This window comes from Perca fluviatilis, chromosome 5 (genome assembly GCF_010015445.1).
Source record: "Perca fluviatilis chromosome 5, GENO_Pfluv_1.0, whole genome shotgun sequence".
Classification (NCBI taxonomy): Eukaryota; Metazoa; Chordata; class Actinopteri; order Perciformes; family Percidae; genus Perca; species Perca fluviatilis.
The window spans coordinates 9,766,284-9,784,390 of NC_053116.1; the positions used below are offsets into that span (position 1 = coordinate 9,766,284).

Below are 18,107 nucleotides of genomic sequence, written 5' to 3' on the forward strand. Positions count from 1 at the left end.
TTTTAAATTCAATAATTGAAACATCTTTCCAAAAGACAATGAGTAATCATGTTAAATAATCGTGATTTCAATATTGACCAAATTAATCGTGATTATGATTTCTCCAATAATCGAGCAGCCCTATTAGATTTCACTCTGGAAACTGGTTTCAAAAGTTTTCTTTTGCAGCCCCGGTGCCGTGTAAACTAACAGCCAGAACGTAAGAATACTTTTGCTGCAATTTGTTCAAAACGTTGGCGTGTAAACAGCCTGTCAGTCTTCACAGGTAGGGGTACTGGTTGACTTTTCGCTGGTAAGTAGCGCTGGCGTGGTGGAACGGCTGCCCCCCCAGCTGCTGCTGCTGTTGGGGATGGGAGTTGCTGTACTGTCCCGGAGCAGGGCCTCCAAAGGCCAGGGTGCCGCTCTTCTGGAGCAGTGCCAGTGAAGGGTACGCTCCGCTGGCCCTGCCGTGGCGGGATGAGCCCCCTTGCATCTGGTCCACGGCTTGGGACACGGAGGCCAGGGCGGCGGACGCCGGGTACGCGTACAGGCTCGGGGTCGAGCTGAACAGGGCGTTCTCGTGAAGGAAGGATGAATGGGACGAGGCGGGTGGGGGGTACGTGAGCTGCCGCCTCAGGGAGCCACTGCTTCCCGTTTGGTCGTTGGATGATGACATCACAGACTGCTGTACCTGAAACAACAGGGAGAGGGTCATAAATGCCCACACTTGGGGTATTTGAGTGCAGAGTTAAAATTTAGCACCATCAACCAGCCAAATGCCAGTAAAATATGCAAGAGGCTGGTAGATAGATATGCTTCACTCACTAGCCAAAAAAACAACGGTAATCTATTGAGTGGCTGGTAAATATTGAACATTCACTAGCCATTTGGCTGGTGGACAAAAAAGTTAATTTTGAACCCTGTTGGCGAGTAGTCGAATACATGTGTGTGACGTGTTGCCGGTGACTAACACAAAACTGGGTTCAAAATGTAGTTTTTTCCCACCAGCCAAATGGCTAGTGAATGTTCAAATTTGACCAGTCCAATTGTAGGCTGTAATATGATACGATACAACTTAGTCAGTTTACACTAAAATTAATTTTGTGTTCCCGAGCAGTGCTGCTCAAAAAAAAAAGCACACACAGATTTAGACAACAATTACACATATAGTACAAAAGATGAAAACACATCAACAGCCATGACAAAAGAAACATGTTTCATGATATCCTCGGATACAGATCTTAATTGGCTTACTGATGTATAAAAGAGTTCTTGAGCCTGTTGTGTCTAAACAAAGGGACTCTAAATCGCCTGTCAGAAGGCAAAAGTTGGTATTCATAGTTCAAAACATTCATGGAGTCAGAAGAGATGCTGTTAGCGAGCCTGAGCATGCTCTTCTTGTGGGTTGGTCCTATAAGCTTGGAACAGAAATGAAGAAGATACAGTTTGTGACATGTTGGATTCAGCGTGAGTATTATCATTAATATCCAAATGAGGGATAAGCCAATATAACATTTTTTGCAACGATTATTATGGCCAAAAATGTCACAGTACGCAGGAATATGACGATATTCAACAAACCAAATGGTTAGTGCTTTAGTGAGATAACGTCACTTTGTTAGTCAAGTAAAATGCGTGCTCACTTTTTCCATTTAATGTCACGACTCGCCCCAATAAACTAGCAGTGCTACAGGTTAACTGTAAGCCTAGCAAGTAATGGCCAGAGTGCTGTAGTTACAGCTAGTCTCTGCCCTTCTGTGGCTGTCTCTATTTGAGCAGTGGAAAGCTCCCATGTTGTCGACATCAGTATGTTTCACCCATGGTTTTACCACAGTTCATGCATTGCATTATTCTCTCACCTCCTGAATGTGCTTTTTACTGATTGTACCTGTGATGCTGTATGACTGATTTGACTTTTTTGTTCTTTATGTGCAAATGAATGGTTATTGGTCATGGTTACACCTTGTTGAGCAGATATCAGCTACATAGTGTTACCTGACTCAGGTTGAGAGGCTGAGATCTGCTGGATGCAGCTCGTTGATGCCGGTCAGTGTTAGAATCTCCTGGCCGACTGGACTGCTGAGTTGACCCTTTCTTGGATTTTCCGGAGCCACTTGTAGCTGGATCTACCCGTGCAAAACCAGACACAATACTGTGAGCACTAAGAAGAGAATAAGTTACAGCTGCTTGAAGTGAAAAGGATCAGTTTAACCTGTAAATCTACGAGCGGAGCGGATAAGTAGTGCACCTAAAATGGAAACACATCTACAGTAGTTACCTAAAATATAATGTGTGTGTGTATATATATATATATATATATATATATATATGAAGTAGGGGTGTCATGATTTGGATTTTAAATTGAAAATTTATCAGCGATTCCCCCAGTATTTATTTCTCTCTCCAACCCTGCCTACTTGAGCGCGGCCAAAGAAAAAAACATATTACTACATATTACAGATGAATGCAGTGTGCAGTACCTATTGCTTTTTTTCTGAATCAGTACGACATCCGGGTATTTTTGGCATCCTGCAGATTTTGTTTTTGTTTGCATACTGCATACTACATGCTACATTTTAGCCAAATCAGCACGCAATGCTAGTATAATATGCGGTTTCGAAAACCACTGTGCCACTGTGTAGCTTACCGGCTGATAGCATGCAGCTAAAGACACAGGGTAACCTTGGCTTAACGGCTAGTAGCATGCAGCTAAAGACACATGGTAACATTAGCTTACCAGTAGCCTGCAGCTGCAATTTTCCACACCGTAGCCACTGCCAGGGATAACGGAGTAACAGAACAGTTACATCCTCCGGCTGCCCTGAAATCACAGTGTGGCAAATTTGCCTTCCCTGTGAGGGATTTATGGAAACAAACAACGAACAGTAAAGCACGTGGGCTCCGACTGGGACTTCATGGACATTCGCGTGCGTCTCGGCAAACTAATGGTGCATTTAATTGCAGTTTGATAATTTTTTAAAACTCACACTGTTGTTGTAAAGTACCCTTCTGCCATCTAGTGGCTATCATTGTGGCACTGCTGTCAGTGCTGAAAAGAAAATGTTTAAATAAAAAATAAAATCGAATCTTGACACCCCTAATATGAAGACTAGATTAAAAATGATGTTTGAAGACTAGAGGACCTGGAGCTGCGGGAGCTTTGTGCGTTGTGTTATCCCCCGGCTGGCTCTTCACAGAGGGCATGATGACGGCCAAAGACTTGGCGGGCTGCGAGGTGGTCTTGGTGCTCAGCGGGCTGCTGGTGGACGAGTCAGAGTCATGGGAGTCGTGCACCGTCACACAGCTGATCACATTGGTCCTCTGGCTTGTTCCAGAGCTGCAGGAGAGGAAAGTAAGATAACCATTTAAAATAAAACCTCTGAAAATTTCACTTAAAAGTAGGGCTGGGTGTCATTTAAAAATCTTCGATACCAGTACCAGTAACACTGGGACTTTGATAATGGTTCCTAAACAATACTTTTTTTCGATACCAATTTTATAAAATCCATTTTAACAAAAAGAAATTACAACAATACACATTACAGCACAAATTTTTTATTTATTTTCAGCTCCTACTACATTAGCCTTGCCTGTGTGTGTCTCTACGACGTGTAACATTAGACAGCCAATCACAAACATTATTAGATCTTGGTAGAAGCATGCTGCATGCTTATTGGCTCACTGATGCTGATGAGATTTACTCCTTAGGTATTTTAAACTTTGTACTTAATGACGAGGCATTTTTCGATACTAAGGAGGCAATTCTGTTGGTGCCTAAAAAGTCGAATTCGGTACCCAGCCCTACTCCAAAGTGTGAAAATTCAAATGCTTCAGACAGGAAATTAGCTCACGAGGCAGGGGGGAACTTCCTATCATCCTCGTCGTCGGAGTCACTGTGGATGGTGATGATGCTGACAGCTGGACTGGGTGTGTCCGAGATGACGATGGGCTGTGACTGGTCGCCAGCCAGAGCAGAAGCGTTGTGGAGCACAGTGGTGGCCGACGACACAGGCCTGCAGTGGGGGGGGGAAATGCTCCATCAATGGCTTGTTGCAAATACTTTATCTATTTCAATATTTTAGACAGCAGAGTTGTTGCCTTTCATTTCCAGCTTTTCCTTTAAAATTACATTATTTTTTTAATAATCATACATTTTTACATCCTTATAAAATAAAGTACACTACAGCACATAAAAGGATCACATATTGCATATATTTTGCAGATGCTATTCCAAAGTAAACACATTCAATTTGGGTGTTCAGTGTGGTGTAGCGCTAAAACAATGAGGGGATTTATACAATAGTTAATCAACGGAAAAAATGAAATATATAATATTATAATAGTATAAGTAAGTATATACTATATTTTGGGTTTTGGACTTCTGGTTTGACAAACAGCATAAGGATAAGGCTGGTGGTATTATCTATTTTTATTATTGTCAAAAAACCATGAGAAGACTAAAACCGACATTTGTTAGTCCGTCTCGCAATACTTTCCATCTTCCCTACACTGTCTGTAGCGCTCAGCCCCAAGCACATACTTCCTAATGAAGACTTTAAAAACAGGTTATGATGAATACATGTTATGCAGATGATGTAAATGTACGACAGGATACCTGGCTCTGCTCTCTGCATGTCGAGCCTTGGACCTCTTGCCCTGTTGGGATCTTGCCCCTGAGTTGTGGCTTTGGGAGGCAGCGTGACGGCCAGCACCCAAGTCCTGCTGGCTGACGCCATCGTATTGGCTTCCATGACGACCCCTTTGAAAAGGAAGAACACATTTAACTTATTTTAGACTGCATCATGTCTATATATATTATATATGACCAAATTTGCTAAACCGTCCATTAGCGGTGGGGAAATTTTTTTTTTTAAACAGAATTTTTTTTTTCCCCAAGGATCAATATTTGTTATTTCTTTACCAATGATTCACCTAAATATTTTCTGTTTATACGGTACCGCCAACGGCGACTACATCATATCAGTTTCGAGCAAAACAGAGCAAAGCAGAAAATGCAGAAAATACATTTCTTTTTTACAAAACAAATGTCAGACTGACTCACATGTGCATTCTTTAAAAAAAAAAACGATTAGTTTTTGGAAAACTCACAATATATATTGTCTCTAGAAGTGTATTATTCAACTTCAGTTTTTGTTAAAGAAGGAAAAGAAAAAATCGCAATACTATCGAATCGCAATACAAAACGAATCGGCACCCATATATTGTGAAAGAATGAGTCAGGACAAAAAGTATATCATCCCATCCCAATAAAATTATGTTTTAATATTAGAATGACCTGAAGCTGTGTTTTTAAAATGCAGCCTGATGACACAGAGTCCCGACTAAACTCACCTCCAGCCAGAAGCTTGTTGACTGTCAGAGACCGGGGCTCCCATGGGTGAGTCGGGCACCACGGCCTGCCCAGGGTTGTGGATGGCCATGCCTGGCATCTGCTGCCATGTGGAAGGGATGAGGATCTGCTGTGTGCCTGCCGGCCAGCCCTGCTGCATGTTCACATTAAACACATGTTCAAATACTGCACTATTCAAAAACCTAAGACGTCAGCAGTGACACATTAAGAAGAGAAAAAAGTGCAGTGTGTGTCGACCAAAGTAGATTAGGAGTCAGAGTTATTTTCTTAGAGAATCCCAGTGAAATAAAAGTGTATCCGTTTATCTACAAATAGCAAGGTGTCCATCTCTGTGGCCCACCAAGACCCTGACACACTGACAGCTGAACAAAACTCCAAACTCTGCATCTGGTTTCCAGACTTACTCCTGTGTGGAGAGAGCTGCATTTGTTACTGTTGAGAAGGAAATGTGCTGAAAGAGACTTGAGAAGCACAAAATAACCAAGCTTAAAGAAAGACAGAAAAAAAAAACAGTTGACTCAGGTTCTGATGCCGAGCATGTAAGCTGTACAGTCCTGCGCTGTGAAACAGAGAAGGTTCAGAAACAAGACAGCCACCCTGAAAGTGAAAGGAATGTGTTAGTCTGAGACAGAGAGAAGGACATGAAAGTGTTTCCTTACATTTGTTATACAGCTTTTATTAAACAAAATTAAATCTTGCCAGAAGCTTTGAGATAAAAAAAAAAAAAACCCGCAGCCGTGTGCATTGCTGTCTGCCAGTGTTTCTTCTTTAATCTAACACTAGGAGACGCCAAAGTTGTACACATACTTTAGTGGTTTAAATATGAATATCTCAGATTAGATTTAGAGCTGCAAAGAGTAATCGATTAATCGATTAGTTGTATTAATCGCCAACTAATTTGGCAATCGAATAATCGTTTTGATTGAAAAATTCTCTGATTCCAGCTTCTTAAATGTGAATAGTTTCTAGTTTCTTCACTCCTACATAGACCTATATGGACAAAACAAGACATTTAAGGACGTTTTTTTACTGGGCTTTGATTAACACTGATCCACATTTTTTCAATATTTTCTGACATTTTATAGACCAAACAACTAATCAATAAATAAAAAAAAATAATCAACAGATAAATTGACTATGAAAATAATCGTTAGTTGCAGCCCTAGATTATTTAACTTTATGTCGATTTCTACCAAGTTTTGTTATGAATTTTGATATTTCCAAACGAAAAAAAAGAAAGAAGAAAACGTGTGTTTTCTCTAGTGTGTTTACAGTGTGGCAGTTAGTAACTTGCAAGGAAATTTTTAAAAGAATAGTTTGGACATTTTGGGAAACAAAACTTATTTTCTTTCTGGCACAGAGGATCGATACCGAATCTGACGAAAATAATGCGTATGCATATTTCTGTCTTACAGAAGTTAGGTTTTAGTCGTGAATCTACACTGAGTTTTATGCGTCTTGCCCGTGAAGCTGCAAGCAAATGCACAAACCAGACTGGTGAGCTGCACATGCGTCCCACCTTCTGCTGCCCACCGCTGACAGACATGTGCTGGGGGGGAGGAAGAAGAAAGAAGAGATTTAAACCAGTTGTGATGATGGTGTTTTACCAGAAAGGAGGCATTCTGATCTGGTAAGCCGCCGAGGCTCGCTCCCCTGCAGCCGAGTGGCAGCCGGAGCGAGCCTAAAGGCGGCATTCCCACCACGGAGCCGTACAGCAGGGGGGCGAGGGAGGCCTGGGAGGAGGTGTATTTGTATTTATTTGTATATATTATAAGGATCCCCATTAGCCGACGCCTAGATGACCAGCTAGTCTTCCTGGGGTCCAAAACAACATTTAATAAGACAATATTAAAACATTTCATGACATATACAGAAAAGAAAAGAAAAGAAAAGAAATAAAAGAAAAGAAATACAACAATATCTGCTTACAGAACTAAATAACAAAAAAGACAATAACAAACCATGCAAATAGAGAAATATCTTGAAAACAAAGTTATATATTACAGTATATTACACAGCTATTAAAGATGCAGTAGGTAAGTCTAACTTTATAAAACTTATAAAACTAACTTTCTGTCATATTTGCTGAAACTGACCCTATGTTCCAGTAGAACTACATGAATTATGTAATATAAAAAAAAATCCAGCTCCTCTGGCACCACCTACAGCCTGTAGTGCGATTGGCAAAATTCCACTGCTCTCGGTTGATTTTCTCCAATCAGGGCCACAGGGGGTGTCTATCTGCCTGTCAATCACTGCTCAGGCACATGCATATCATAGCGTTCTCCCCTCCCCCTTCCCTGCGCACGAGCTGCAGAAAGGTTTCCCAAAACTCGGGTGAAGTGGCTTTTCAGAGGTGGTATGAGCTCCGGGATTTTAAAGATCTGAAGAACGATGCAGATGTAGCCACATTTCTTCTCGACAGGTAACATAATTACCATGAATGATTTATCTTTCACTTGGTTATTCGTAGTCAAAAGTCCACAAAGCTACGTTGGTGAGGATGATAGTAACGTTTGCACAGTGGTCGGTCTGATATGATGCTGAAATGGCTAACGCTAGCCTGCTAGTTAGCATCGTTTTACTGTTGGTGAGTAAAGTTAACATACACTGTGTTAGTGTTACCTTTCCTGTGATAAAACGAATGATACTTGGGATATTATTCCACAAAGAACTTGCTCTGTAAATGAAAGGTTTTTTTTTTCAGGTTATTGGATTTTGGTAAAGGTGCAATCAACTGCAGGTGTGAAGGGTGGGGTAAAGGCTACATTTACATTGCTACGTTTTGGTTTAAAAACAAATATCTTCTGCTATGTTTACACCTCACATTCACACTGCTCTGGCGTTTAAGGAGCCCCAAAACCGGAGAAGTTTGGAAACAATTCTGACCCCGTTTTGGTTCGGAATCTGCGGAGTTGTGTTGCCGTTTTAACGGCTGCAAACGGAGACCTTTGGCAACACCGACAGTGACGCCAATGTTTTGACACGCCTGACACTGGTCATGACGTCCCCTCCCATGATTCAACATACCAGACTTACTAGCTGTTCTATTATTTGCCTTTAACCACTTTGTCATTGTATCTACATTATTGGTGATTATTTATCAAAACTCTTATTGTGAAAATATTTTGTGAAAACACCAATAGTCAACCCTACAATATAATCGCAATATCCACGTCAATGTATTTGGTCAAAAATATCGTTATATTTGATTTTTTCCATACCGCCTAGCTGTACATTCCACCACTGCTGTAGTGGATTGTATAAATGAGTGGATTCGATACGCATGCGTAGCAGTGATGCAGTGGGTCCTACCTGTGCCAGCACGCCGGGTTGGATGTGGAGAGACTGGGACGACTGGTTCTGAGGGACTAACGGTACAGAGTTGTCCATCCTCACTGGATAACCAGAGGGCTTATTGGAGGTTTGAAGACCTGTAAGGAAAAGATGGAGGCAAGTGATATTAGTCAATACATTTATAACAAAAAATTAAAATAAAAAAAGATACTAAATGTAGAGTATAAGAAATGTAGGGATTATGAAGGTAGCTGCACAAAGGCAAAATATGAATAAAGGTTTTGTCCCTTTGTTGCTGGTTGGTCAAATTATTTTAATTTCTACATTTTTCAAGGTAATTGTGAAATGAGATTTACTCTCATTGAAGCAACGTGACACTACTCTGTTACTCTTATTTTCCATCACTCAGAGGGAGTTTATCAGACTCGCTCTGCTGACTGGCTTTTTACTTCATGTTCCACAAGCCTGGTCTGAAGTTTAGTGCACCCGACTCCTGGAACAAATGACAGCACTTTCTTAAAAATCAACTCGCTTGTGCCTTTTAGACAATTTAGAAATATGGTTTAAACCTGCAGACTTCTACTTTTAACAGCTTTACACAATTGTACTTTCTTTTGCAACCTTATTACACTAATTTATTTATCAAATAATTTTTCCCAATTCAGAAAGTTTTAGTGTCTTTCTATTTTTCTTATGATGGTGTGGCTTCTTTTCTGTGTTTATAATATATATATATTTATTTTGATTAGGACAATGCACATTAATCAATATTTCTGTGTTAGCCAGTCAGCTAATTTTCAACTGTAGTCCTAGTTACTTAGCATGCATGTCTTTTATGGTGGGAGGAAACCCATGCTAACACAGAGAGAACATGTAAACTCCACACAGAAAGGCCTGGAATGACCTGGATTCAAACACAGAACCTTCTTGCTGTGAGGCAGAAGTGCTAACCACTGAGCCACTGTACTGCCCTGTCTTTTTTTGGTCTTCGTAATTTGTCTTGATGTCGTTGTTAATGAGGGCCATCCCTCGATGAGTTCCTGAGTATGAATAAAAGGTTGAATGAACTAACATCTTGCTTTCTCACCCTGGATGGTGGGGGGGCAAACTATGAGTGTTTGCTGGAAGGGCTCAGTCTGGGCGCAGAGCTGGGTGGGTCTGGTCTGCAGGGGCACGCCCTGCTGGGTCAGGCCCGGGATGTTTATGGTGGCCTGCTGGTAGAGGCCAGGCTGGTAGTTGAGCAACGGGACGTTACTGCTGAGGGACAGGGACTGGCCGCCTGTATTCATCGCCTGAAAAGATGAGCGGAGTTCAGCAACAAAGTCCAGGGAGCCTCAACAATCAATGTTCTACATCCACCTGCACGGAACAGCACCTTGTAACCATGGTTTTTGAAAGGTTCTTTATAAATAAAGTTTACTTACTTACTAACTTACAGGCATGTAGAGGCTCATTTACATACAGACATGCGCCCTGAATGCCATATATGGTCAACCACAAGTTCCCATAGCCTTGATGTAAAGTTACTTGTTGTGGACATAAGCAGCATCCAAGTAAAGATCAAGAAACGAAAAAACATCACAGACCACGAGGTTAAAAGAGACGTGTGAAAGTTTCACCACCTTACACTGAAGCAACAGACATATGGACAAAAGTCTCATTTTGTGTGTTCCTGTTAATGGTGATACTTTTTGTTAAGTTGTGTCATGTTTCTTTTTGAATATTTCCACACTAAATTTGTCGTTATACATAGTTATACGTTCATTCTTACAAGCAAATGCAGTTAGAACGCGAGTGATGTGGTATGAACAATGAGTCAAGATCTTCCTAAATACAAAAAAACATGTTCAATGAAACGAGGTTACACCTGTTACCTAATAACCTCAGTGTACAAAGATAAATAAATAAAGATATAGTATGGGGACAGATGATTGACAGATGGTCAAATTAAGAATCGCAGTATCATTGCAATGCACTTAGGAATTGGTTTTAATCGGTGCACTTAAACAAATTTAACAGATCTTATTGAATCCTCTGGAACTTTCGAATACAGCCACAAGCCAGCTCAGTGGGGCAGTACTAGAGAAACAAGAGGCATTCATGTTATAACTTCTAAACATGGGAATGCACGTCTCTGAGAACTCACACTCTGTAGCAAACTGATAATTCAGATTATATGCGTAGAAATGAGGTTCAAGCACAATGCTGTGCATGCACACAGTTGCTAAATGAGGCCTCATCACTTTACAAAGCTACTGTTATGAACTGCAACAAGTAGGGCTGCACAATTAATCGAATTTTAATCACGATCACGATTTTGGCTTCCCACGACCAAATTTGCGTGATCGAGCAATATTTAAAATGCGTCATTCCGTTCATAGAACGCTCCTTATCAAAGTTTTTGCAAAGCCAATCTAGCGCTCCATAAACCACTGTCTGATCACGTGCCTCCATGAGCCAATCAGAGTTGTTCCCTGCACCGTGCAGCTTAGTTTCTAGATGTAGACAGTCACAGACGACAGAGTAACGTGAGGAAAATTCCACAACAGGTAGCAGTCGGCCAACATAAGCCGGTCACAATGTTTACCAGTTTACCAGTAAACGCATCATTTTGTCCCGTCTGTTTTGTTTTTCATACAACAGCAGTGACCAGTGCTAGTTTGTGTCTTTTAGCTCATAGCTTTAGCAGCAGACTGTTTGACGTCCCGGTGTTGGAATCCTGTCACACTACACCGTTTAGCTGTCAGCATTTTAGCTGTGTTTAATCCAGTTACTACTACAGTGGCTAACGGTAGGCTAACGCTGCGTGCTGTGTAACGTGTTATTAGTGTTTACTAGCGTGACATGCAGCAATGTTTATGTTTCCTCTAACGCAGTGTGATGAGCCACGGAGACCCGCGTTGCTATTTCGTCAGGTAGATACCTTACGGCAAACGTGCATGTATGGAAAACGAAACAGCTAAAACAGCTGAAATGGCATACTTCTTCACAGTATCCTTCAATAAAGGAGGAATGTAGCACAATATAGATGTAAAAGCAGTTATAATTAGCCTATGTGACAATAACATTTGTTTTGGTTAAAATCAACAAATAATCGTGATAATTAATCGTGATCTCAATATTGATCAAAATAATCGTGATTATCATTTTGGCCATTATCATGCAGCCCTAGCAACAAGTGAAAACTGGATCAAAAAAAATCATTTTAGGGCTGTCAATGGATTGAAATTTTTAGAAACTACTTTAAATGTACTTTAAAAGGGATTTTGTTCAACTTTTTAATGCTCAAGTGGTATTTGAGACTCGACAACTCCGCTGGTAAACTCAGTCAACATTGCCAGTACATGCAAATGACTTTAGTCTTGTGGAGAGAACCATCTGGAAGGGCTTGGGAGCTCAACTTGCCATTCTTTATCCATTTCTGCTCAAGGAGCTTTGTTTCTGCTAGCCATCCACACCTGTTCATGGATGTATTATATCCGTAAGACCCGCTCGCCCCCTCGTTATGGACGCATTCATTTTACATCCCTACTCATTTTGTGAAGAACACAATGACCCTGAGGCAGATCCGAGATAACGTTCTCACCTGATTGTGCTGGTTGAGTTGGCTACTGAAGGTGACAGTGAGGTTGGTGGCTGCACTCGGGGTATTGTTGCTGGCAAACAGATTTTTTCCATTCTCAAAGGCGCTGCATCTGCGTTTGCATATGTCCATATTTTGGAAGCATGACTTCACACTGTTAAATAAATAAAAAAAAAAAGGTCAAACAGGAACAAAGATGGAATCCTGAAAACTTAGTGGCGATGCTGATTCACAGCCAACACAATCATCCCTGTCACAGTCCTACACTTACTGAGAGCTGTGAGGGAAGTGCAGCAGGTGCGTCATGGTAACAAAGGGGTGGTTCAGCGTCTTCATGGGCGTGATCCGTTTGTCTGCGTCTAGCGTCAGCATCTTCTTCAGCAGGTCTATGAACTCCCGCCTGTCGGCCTTCTCTGCCAAGATGTCCGTCCCCTCCAGGTTGGTCATGTTCACCTGCAGAGACAGGAAGTCTGGGTTTGTCAACGGCATCAGTATCAATCTGCATCAATGTGCAGACTGAGGGATAGGGCTGCTCGATAAAAATCATAATCACAATTATTTTGGTCAATATTGAAATCACGATTATTTAACACGATAACTCATTGACTTTTGGAAAGATGTTGCATTTATTGAACTTAAAGTGCTCATATTATGCTTTTTGGCTTTTCCCCTTTCCTTTATTGTGTTACAGTATATATCTTTGTTGTGCACGTTATAGGTTTACAAAGTGAAAAAGCCCAAAGTCCACCCCAAAGGGACTTACCATCTCCAACAGAAAACACTGTTCACAAACTGCTCCAAACAGCTCTGTTGTAATCCAGCCTTTACTTCAGAGACAAATGTGCGTCACTTTGTAACACACGTTATAATGCTCGCCTAGCTGCTAGCATGGCATGCCCTCATACTCTGCTTCTGACTGGCCAGTAGTCCTTACCTAGCTACTGCACATGTGCGACTCCCAACAAAGATGGAACAGAAGTGAGATGCCTCACTCTGTAGCTAAAACAGAGAGCTCAACACAGGGTGAAAAGAGGAGCTGCAGCAATGTGCAGTAAAAATATGGTGTTTTTTTGAAAATTAAACCTATTGTGGTACAACCTCTAAATACAATTATGAAACTGAAAAAGAACATAATATTAGCACTTTAAAAAAACAGTGTAAAAAAAAAACCTAACACCTTGAACTGTGAAATTTTCCCTAATACTTTTCCCGTTGAATTTTTCAAATTCCCCTTCAGAACACAAGACAAAATAAGAGTTTACTTGCAAAATGTAATGAAACGGCTCTTTCCTCACCTGCATCATATCATCCAGACAGTTGAAGATGTATTTCCTCGCCTCCTTTGACTTGATGCCCATCTCCGCCTCGTGCTCTGCAGGGGTCTTCACAACAATACGCGCAGCAACACCTCAGTATATTATGTACTGTACATATGCTTGATGATGGAATCTGTCTGAGAAATCTCTGCAGAGTCACTTACTTTGAGTCTCCAGAGGGGGTAGCTGGAGTCAGGGCCCCTGTTAAAAAAGCGGCTGGTCTTGGTTCCTGCACTTAGCAGGTACTCTGCAGGAAGGCCCTGGGTCTGGGAAATGTAACGTATCTGAGAGAGACAGTTGGAAAAAAAGAAAAAAAAGCAATTGCTAGTGTGAGTCAAATATAAACCTTGGGACCTATACGTGTTCGCAATAGCAGTTTATACAGTTCTCATCACCCTGAGAGGGCTGGCAGTGTCAATTACTGAAGGAGGTCTTGTTGGTTTACACACAAAAAAACTGTCACATGTCCCCAAACATCTTTTGAGACTGTTAAATTATTAACTGGCAAAAGTATTTAAATCAAAACACACTTTCCTCTCACACCCTGACAAATAGGTGCCAGTTCACCTCCTGGGCACTGCCAATGCGCTCTTGAGCAAGGCACCGAACCCCCAGCTGCTCGGGGCGCCTTTCCATGGGCAGCTCCCTCACTCTGACATCTCTCCATTAGTGCATCTATAGGTACTGAGCATGTGTGTGTAATTCAGGCCTGTGTGTAACAGAGTTCATTCAACAGAGTGAAAACACTGTAATTTAGTATAGTAGTATATTAATAGTATCAATTATTATTATTATATTTATGCTACTGAACAACCAACAAAACGTACGCATTATACACAGAGAAAAAGAGAGCCAGCAGCCTGGTTAGCTTAGCTTAGCATTAGGGATCGCCCGATACTGGTTTTTAAAGGCCGATTCCAATTATTAGCAGTTAATGGAATCAATAGGCGATATTTGACACAGATATGCATTTACAGTGAAGATTTTGGAATGTTACATACTCCAACACAAAACCTTTTTAAAATGCTTTAAGCAATTATATCAATTAGAGCTGTTTAAAGTGGATTTGTTTTACTCACTTATAGATTCCCTTTGTCAGAGGATATATCTCAATATTAAAAGACACAGAAAGAAAAAAGGCCGGCACATGACACCCTATAAACCCCACTTTACATGTATTGTTTTTAACTCTTGGACAGAGCCAGGCTAGCTCTTTCCCCTTTTATGCTAAGCTATGTTAACAAGTTGTTGGTTGAAGCTTCATATAGAACAGACACCATGAGAGAGGTATCGATCTTCTAATTTAACTCTTGGGAAAAAGACAAACTCTTTATCACGGTTTTCTATTCTATTCTCTCCAAATCACTTGATGATGAACTTGGGAGCGTTTTCCCCTTGGTTCGGTTTCATTTCACACAGAGAAAAAAATCTAAACAAACCAAAATGCATCACTACCGGCACTTATTGGACAGATGTGTCTGGGGTGGGAGCCAGAAAATAAATATGGGAAGAAGTTCCTGTGTTCTGCACTAGTGCATATTTCTTGCATCTCCATGGTCCAACCAGCTCATTGCATTTAAATAATTTATCAGACATTGTTTAGCGAACGACCACCTGTTGAAGGAGGACTCGGTATGCTTGTTTGGTCCCCTTGTTTGGTCCCCTTTTGGTGTGATTGCTGCATTCACTCCTGCCCAAACGAACCGCACCAAGGGGGAAAAACAACTCTAGTGCGATTCAACCAAACTAAATGAGGCAGGTGTGAAAGCCCCCTTAATGTCCCTTTAAGTGTGAGAGAGTGTGTGTGTGTGTGTGTGTGTGTGTGTGTGTGTGTGTGTGTGTGTGTGTGTGTGTGTGTATATATATATATATATATATATATATATATATAGTATATGAGGGTGCTACAGCTGACCTGATCATACTCTGAGGCACCGGGATAAAGGGGCCATCCCAAGAACAGCTCAGCAATGACACACCCCAATGACCACATGTCGATGGCTTCACAGAAAGGAAGGCCCAGAATTATCTCCGGAGCTCTGCAAGCACATCAAATTTGATAAATGACATGATCAGTTCATTTACCTAATATTCAAAGCTCTTACTTTACAGTCCTGGCTGACGTACTCACCTGTAGTACCGTGACTGCAGGTAGGTGGAACAAACGGCTTTGGAAACGTGGCTGGCAGAGCCAAAATCAATGACTTTCACTCTGTATGGCTGCCTCAGAGGGTCTACTAACATAATGTTTTCAGGCTTCAGGTCGGCGTGGATCAGCCCCAGGCTCTTCAGCTTCATCAGTGCCGTGGCGACCTGCTGCAGAATCGGCCGAATACACTTCAGCAGCAGAGGGCTGAACTTGCTGTGCTTTAGGAAGTCGTAAAGGTTCTGCTCTAGCATCTCAAACACAAGGCACGTGTGGTTCTTGTGCTGGAAACACTCGTATGAGCGCACGAAGTTGAACTCATCAGCATTCTCTGTGCTCAGCCTGCTAAGGATGCTCACCTACAGGGAGAGGGAGAGGGACAGGGAGAGGAGGATATAACTGCAGTAGGGCTGGGTACCGAATTCAATACTTTTTAGGCACCGACCGAAGTGCCTCCTTAGTATCAAGTATCAAAAAATGCCTCGTCATTCAATACCCAATTTCAATACCTAAGGAGTAAATCAGAGTCAGTGAGCCGATAAGCACGCAGCATGCTTCTACCAAGATCTAATAATGCTGCTGATTGGCTGTCTAACGTTCAGAGACGAGGAGCTGAAAAATATCTGTCACCATTTGTCACTCTTTTTTCTAACTTCTATTTGGAATAATCCTGTTCCGGGATAATTATCGGTTGAATATAACATTTCATTGGAACGACATGTACCATAATTATTTGGGGGATAAAGAGTCTTCTTGTAAACAGCATTCACGTCAACTTCCCAAAAAAAACAAACTAAAAAAAAAAAACTAGGAAACTTGGATTAAAAAAAAAAGTTTGGATATAGCTAATACAGAAGTCCCTAAAAATGTAATGCTAATGAAGTTATATTGTCAATGTACAGAAATGTAATCTTCACAAGATCAACTCTGCCAAGTTGTTAACATGGGAACCTTTCCCATCGCCACCATCCATCCCATAACGTGAAAGGGAACAAAATCTTGCCATGGGGTCATTAGCTGTTGAGCCCCATTTTTTTATAACCTATATTATGTATTTGTTTATTTGTTTTGGCAAACTTTCATGTTCATCAGCTGCTAAGGGTAAAAGAATGAAAACGGCTTACAGTCTCTCCACCCTGGAGTTTCTTTTCTTTTCAAAACAACATACTCACTTCAATTTGCCCTTGCCGAGCATAAGATGGATGGTTCTTCAAGATCTTAATCGCCACTATCTCGTTTGTGCCCCGCTTCCAGCACTTTGCCACCTGGCCGAAGGTGCCCCGTCCCAGGAACTCCAGCACCTCGTAGCTGTTGGACATTGAGCATAGAATCTCGTGCTGGACCAGCTGGTAGTCGCCCTCGCTGTGGGAGTTGCTGCTCTTGGTGGTAGAAGTGGAATGTGCTATGGACTGAGCGGTGGTGGTCCCCCCCCCACCACCACCACCACCACCAGTGCGGTTTGAGACCACGGGGGCTGAGAGCTCCTCCAGTATCTGGACGCTGTCGCTGCTGTCCACCTCCTCGCTTTTCCGCTTCAAGCTGTACTGCCTGTGGTAGACGTCGCACGGCTGCGAGGAGGACCCCGCGTCTTTGATGCGGCGGCTGGAGGACGAGGACGAGGAAGAGGAGGAGGGAGGTCCGCGAACGCTCCCTGTGCTGTCTGCCCAGCGCGCACCCGTCTGCCGGGCGCGGGCGGTGGGGACTAGTATGGAGGCTTCGGGGTTGGGGCACGGCGGGCGGGCTCTGCTGGTAGTAACCATTATCTCCCAGCTGGTTGGACACATCCCAGGCAGGGTTCTCAACTTTGAGCCTCTTTGAGCGAGAGTAGGCACTGGAGGACACGGAGGGAGAGGAGAACACCTGGAGCTGCGACGCCATGTCCGCCGACGAGACTAAATCTAAAAACCCCAGAGACAAGATGTTGACATGGGTGGACTTAACGAGTTTGTCATTTAGTGATGATGTTGATGACGATGACAATGCAAACAAGATGGGAAATTCAGTGTTTCCCATATAATTGTACCAGGCCAACAGGATCCTCCGCCAGGCCAGAATCTTTTTTTTTGAGATGGGATGTTTAGTTAATCTTTGCAAGTTGGGACACTACACTGTGTTAGTATTACAAAGTAATGTTCCATTCAGGTCAATGTGCTCATCTGTTGTTGCTTGATTTAATGGAGTTTGCCATATTATGCTTTCAGCATATATATTTTTTAACATACAGTAGCGTTGAGGTTATTCTGGAGAATATTCTAGACAGTATTTGTAATTTTTTTTGATTGTTTGCATAAATCCAGCATATTGTCTGTTCCCATGTTGATAAGAGCTTAAAAAACGTGTAATGTACCTATTTAAGTACATTTAGAAGAGAAAAAAATGCAATTATTTTGCACAATCATGCCATTAATCCTGTTA

General features: G+C 41.9%; 1 protein-coding gene across 1 annotated transcript; it reads right to left on the minus strand.

The window, feature by feature from the left end:
* Window positions 1-27: 27 nt before the first annotated feature.
* On the minus strand, window positions 28-17,570 carry hipk1a (homeodomain interacting protein kinase 1a). The gene is given in 16 exon segments (XM_039799740.1): window positions 28-670; window positions 1,975-2,105; window positions 3,123-3,316; window positions 3,831-3,992; window positions 4,595-4,738; window positions 5,332-5,483; window positions 8,666-8,784; window positions 9,735-9,939; window positions 12,234-12,384; window positions 12,502-12,683; window positions 13,526-13,612; window positions 13,711-13,830; window positions 15,462-15,585; window positions 15,678-16,051; window positions 16,865-17,414; window positions 17,416-17,570. Coding segments are annotated over 16 exon segments (3,261 nt in total). The 3' UTR covers window positions 28-259.
* Window positions 17,571-18,107: the final 537 nt, after the last annotated feature.